At 45.9% G+C, this 5,669-nt stretch overlaps 1 protein-coding gene across 1 annotated transcript; it reads left to right on the forward strand.

The window, feature by feature from the left end:
- Positions 1–647: 647 nt before the first annotated feature.
- On the forward strand, positions 648–2,618 carry LOC108631976 (uncharacterized; the record flags this gene model as incomplete). Its single annotated transcript, XM_026819295.1, has 3 exons — positions 648–971; positions 1,149–1,890; positions 2,126–2,618. Coding segments are annotated over 3 exons (1,559 nt in total), but the record flags the coding sequence as incomplete, so codon positions are not given.
- Between the last annotated feature and the right edge of the window lie 3,051 nt (positions 2,619–5,669).

The raw sequence follows: 5,669 nt of genomic DNA on the forward strand, positions 1-5,669 counted from the left end.
TTACTTTATTTCTATTTACATGTTAGCGGCAGCTTATTTTTAATAGTTGTCAAGGGTAGTTAACTCCTCGTTTTTTTAAATGGTTTTACGATAGGGACCCAGCTTGCATGGGCCTTAAGAGGCTTTGCAAGGGTAGTGTCCAAATGGCGGGTGGCCCGAAGCCACGCGGCCATTAAGGGTCATCAAATACATTGGCCATGAGGAAACGTGGAAACAGTTAAAAAAGGTAAAGTGATTAGGCGCGGCTTAGCACTAACCAACAAAGATACTGTTGTTAAGGATCTGGCCACGGAGTGGGGAAGGCAAGGGTGCCTTCTGGTAAGAGGACTGTGAGGAACAGCATGGCACTTACCGCAGATTCTCGAGTCGGGTAACATCTAAACCTAACATCAGAAGTGGGATCGAGAGACCGCGAAGTTAGTTAGATTGGTGTTGCATCTTTTTGATCGATAAAATGAAGAGTGAGCAAAGTGAACCGCGAAACACTGAGTCGTCTTTGGAAAGCTTATTCCGCCGGTTCTTAGAAACGGTCGCGAGTGGAACGATAGTTTCCGCGGCATCCGCGACGCCCAATCGTTTCGTCGAAGCAGTGCCTGAATTCGGTGGCGGCGATATCGGTAAGGACGCACAAAAGTGATGTGATTTAGTGGAGTCGATAACCGATAAACTGCCGGCCGTTCAAAGACTGAGTTTGGCCACTCATGCCTTGACGGGCCCGGCTAAGAAATGGTACAAGGACTGGGAGGGCAATCCGCGAACATGGACGAAATTTCGCGAAGATCTGGGCTTCGTATTTGTATCGGAAGACCGGTTGTGCGAGCGTTTGACTCGTGCAGTATCCTACACCAGTGACTCCGCGAATTCTTACTCCGAGTATGCATGTAATAAGTTAAAGCACTACGGACAGACCCAGATCGATTTCAAACCACATGAACTGATCAGTCTAGTGATTGGTCACGTTACGGACGCGAGTGTGTGTCAGTCACTCAATAACGCTCGATATACGTCCACCGCTGATTTGCTTAGCAGGATTGTCCATTTCGTGAAAGCGCCGAATAAGGAGAAGGGTGATCGTTCACTCCGGAACGAGCCACGTGAATCGCGCGGATCTTCTCGCGAATATCACAGACATGTGACTACGAATCCAGAATCCCCGCAAGCGCGTCCCTTCTCTCACAAACGGTGCTTCAAGTGCAGTGAAGTGGGACACATAGAAAGGGAGTGCCCTAAGAAGAGGAATAGGGAAACGAACAATACGCTCCGGAAGAAGGTAACTGCGGATAATGTGACCACGTGCGCTTTCTGCCACAAGCGGAGGCACACAAAATTGGCGTGTTGGGCCAAGCAACGCACGCCATCAAATGCCCAGCATAAAAAAAAACCTGAGGCTAACGTGTGTTATTCGATCGATCATAAATTAACACCGATTTTATTGAAGGACATGCTTGTGAGATCGTGTTTGATTGATAATGGTGCAACGTGCTTTCTCGTAAGGGAGCGGGTGGCTAAACAAGCAGGGTGTAAAATTGAACCGTACGCGGTCAGCGTCCAAGGACTATGCGACTCCAGCACAACAACGACGGGATGTACGATAATCCAAACTCAGGACGTATCCACCGAGCTGGACTTGTTTGTCGTCCCGAATGAGGGAATACCCTATGACGTTATCATCGGGAAAAACGTCCTGGCGCATGCCGACTTACAAATTGTGACTGGACCAGATGGGACAACGCGACTTCAACGTTGCACGCCTGACTTCCAAGGAGACAACGAGGAAGCGGCGAGGGCATCGTGCAACATACTGCATGTTTCTAACGACGTCATCCCGAGAGCCGTCCGAGACTTATTGACGAGATTCAAGCAAATGCTGACCACTGGTAACGAAGTGTGGTGCGTAAGTACAGGAGAACTACGTATTGTTATTCAAGAGAATAAGCTACCACCTTTATCGCTTGTCAATTACCGAACGCGAGAAGATGCAAGAGATTATCAACGATTTATTGCGTAATGATATCGTTCGCGAAAGTAATTCGCCGTTCGCGAGTCCTGCCATCCTGGTAAAAAAGAAAAACGGGAAAGGCCGTTTATGCGTCGATTTTAGAGCCCTAAACAAAATCACTGTTAGGGACCGATACCCTCTACCCTTGATTGAGGACCAATTAGACCGCCTGGGTAAGGGTAAACTTTTTACGACATTGGATATGGCAGCTGGATTTCACCAAATCCCGATTGCTGCCGATTCGATAGATAAGACTGCATTTGTGACGACCGATGGGCATTACGAGTATTTACGTATGCCCTTTGGCCTTTGCAACGCGCCTGCTGTTTTCCAGAAGGCGATTAATACAGCCTTCGGTAGCCTAAGAAATAGTACTGCCCTAGTTTACCTAGATGATATCCTGATACCATCGCAAACTGTCGAGCAAGGGCTACGTGATTTAGAGCGCGTATTGGAGGCGTTGGACAAGGCGGGATTTACATTGAATATCGAAAAATGTAAGTTTTTCGAGACCTCGATAAAGTACTTGGACCGGGAGATATCCGCCGCAGGTATAAAGCCGGACAAAGAAAAAATTAAAGCACTGGTAGAATCACCGGTCCCACATAATGTGAGACAGGTGAGACAATTCACTGGCCTGGCGAGCTACTTCCGCAAATTTATACCTGAATTCGCGATACGGACTGCCTGCATTTCGAAGTTAACTAAAACCAATGAACCGTGGATTTGGGGCACCGACCAAGATGAAGCGCGGCAGTATATTATAAGCAAACTCAGCATGCAACCGTTGCTCGTGATTTTTTATCACACATGGCAGACGGAACTCCACACAGACGTGAGCTCGATTGGTTACAGCGCGATACTTTTCCAGAGAATAAATAACGAGTTACGTGTAGTTGCGTATTTCAGCCGACGCACCACAGCGGAGTAATCGCGTTATCACTCCTACGAACTGGAAACACTGGCGATTGTGAACGCGATAAAACACTTTCGCGTGTATTTACTGGGTATTAGATTCAAAATCGTGACAGACTGTAACGTCATCAAGGCTACGCAGAAAAAGAAAGACTTGTTACCACCGGTAGCGCGTTGGTGGAGTTTCCTACAAGACTATTTGTTTGAGATGTGCCGAGTTTGATTGCTGATTTCCGGATAGGATGTTGTGAGTTCGCGATAAAATAATTGAGCACGTTGTGATGTTTAAAGCGCGTTTAATATATAAAAAAGAAATCACATTTACAGAAGTCGGTTGATTAAATATAGTGAGTGAATACGCGTCGCAGAGTTTAACCCGAGTTTTACCAAACGTGATTGATTCACGTGATTGTTCCGATGATGATCACGATGTTATTGATCGTGACCGTTACACAAGAGTGTGATTTAAACTACCGAGATTCACAGAAACTCGGCCCGTGAAATTATATTAATCACACGGAATTTGAGTTCGATTGTCCCTTAGCGATAACTCAAAAAGAGTGAGAGTAACAGGATCGCGAGTACAAGAGATTTGAGAGTAAATCCGAACACGTCCGCACTGAGTAACACCTTAATGAGCAGTAAGGATCGTTGGCCGTGATAAATGGCTGATCCTTCTTCGATATTAGTAGCGCGTGGTGCGCATTGACGTGACTCATCGTGATTGGTGCGATCGATCCTCGCATCGATCGCGATGATTCTACAGTTTTCCATCGAGTGCGCCTTTACCCTAGAGTTTTCATGTGCGTGCGCCTTTGGCGGTATATCCTAAAGGATCTTTCTCAAACACTATTCTTTTGATTTAGAGCATCGAAAAGGAAAATATGTTGAGCACGTTGATTATTTATGCCGGAACCCGTGCAAAGACTTCCGCGTAAATACTATCTGTGTGGGATCGTGGTTAGAAGTCGCGCAAAGGAAAGACGAAGAAACGCAAGACTTAATCAAACGACTTGAATCAAACGATACCGTGCGTACGGATTTCGAACTGCGAGAGGGTACACTATGCCGTAGAATACCGAGAGACACCGGACGGATAGTTTACCGTAGCTTCGTTCCGAAAGGGAGTCGCCCTGGCCTATTACGCCTATATCATGACGAAAATTGTCACGTAACCTTCGAGAAAACATACGACCGCGTCGCACAGAAATACCGGTTCCCTAAAATGCGTAGGTTCATTAAAAAATATATCGAACACTGTATCATTTGCACCGTATCGAAACGGCACACGGGCCCGAAGCAAGGATTATTACACTCGATCGACAGGAAAGCGATACCTTTTCATACTATCCATTGCGATTGTGTAGGGCCATTTGAACGATCAAAAGACGGTTACCAACACATCCTGATTATCGTGGATGCCTTTACGAAATATGTACAGCTGGTTCCGCTAAAATCTTTATCTGGCCCGGAAACATTGCAAGTTTTTAAAGAGCGGTTAACGTTATTCGGTACACCCAAAACCGTGGTAATGGATTGAGCTACGAATTTCACGTTCAAGCCATTAGTTCAATTCATCAAAAAACACGGGATCGAACTGCATTTTATTGCCACAGGAGCACCTCGTGCAAACGGGCAGGCCGAGCGGTACGTTTCGACCGTAATAAACCTACTCACCGCGGATATAAACAAAATTACAGAATGGCCGAGCAAGCTGGCTAAATTAATGCTATCCTTAAACACCACTGTTTAGAAAACGACCGGATTTTCACCGTCTCGCTTGCTCTTTGGCATAGAACGGAGTACGGCTATTGCCGATCTCGCCGAAACCGAATTACCAGACACGAACGGTCAAACTAATATCGTTAAAGATAGGGAATTAGTAGCAGGTAGACTGACGGAAAACGCTCAAAGACAAAACGACAGATTCAACAAGACGCGTAGAGTTAACGTGACGTACGAAGACGGTGACACAGTTTACGTTAAGCCAGCGAACCTAAGGCGCGCAAAACTAGAACCCAAATATGTAGGCCTATTCGTAGTATCTAAAACCTTAACAAATGAACGTTACGAGATCGTGGGGAAAACCGGAAAACTTCAAACGGTGCCAAGAGACCGTTTAAGATTATGGAAGGGTGAATGGTCTGGTGATACCGACATCAACGAAATTTGGAATGATGAGAATGATGACGATGAGCCGTGTTAGCGGACTCGATAATGTACTAAACTTCCTATTATCTGTATGATGTTTGTAATACCACTCGTAGACGATTAAACAAAACCTGCACAATTCACACTAACTTCTTCCTTTACGCCTAACATCGGTAAAATACTCGCGGGTGTTACCCGCTTGAGCAAGGTATTTGCAGGCATCGTTGTTACGTGCGGAATAGATAACGGCACTATGTAAAGCTGCTTCTCGAGTGACATAGCCACGGACTTGGAGAAGTATTTGAAGAGTTTGAAAAGCACATGTGATGGGTAACACAAAGTGGTGGCTGCTAGCCGTGTTACGTGGAAACTGTGGATCACTGGCTGTTAGCCATGTGATAGGTAACACAAAGTGGTGGATGCTAGCCATGTTACGTGGAAACTGTGGATCACTGGCTGTTAGCTATGTGATGGGTAACACAAAGTGGTGGGTGCTAGCCGTGTTACAGATGAGTCTGATGATTGGCATGTTTGTTTGTGTGTATGCGTTTTGATCGGAACTTTACTTGCATTAGGGCAAGAGGTCATGTGTATGGATGCTTCC

Source organism: Ceratina calcarata, unplaced genomic scaffold (assembly GCF_001652005.2).
Source record: "Ceratina calcarata isolate Rehan_Ccalc_2016 unplaced genomic scaffold, ASM165200v1 scaffold990, whole genome shotgun sequence".
NCBI lineage: Eukaryota > Metazoa > Arthropoda > Insecta > Hymenoptera > Apidae > Ceratina > Ceratina calcarata.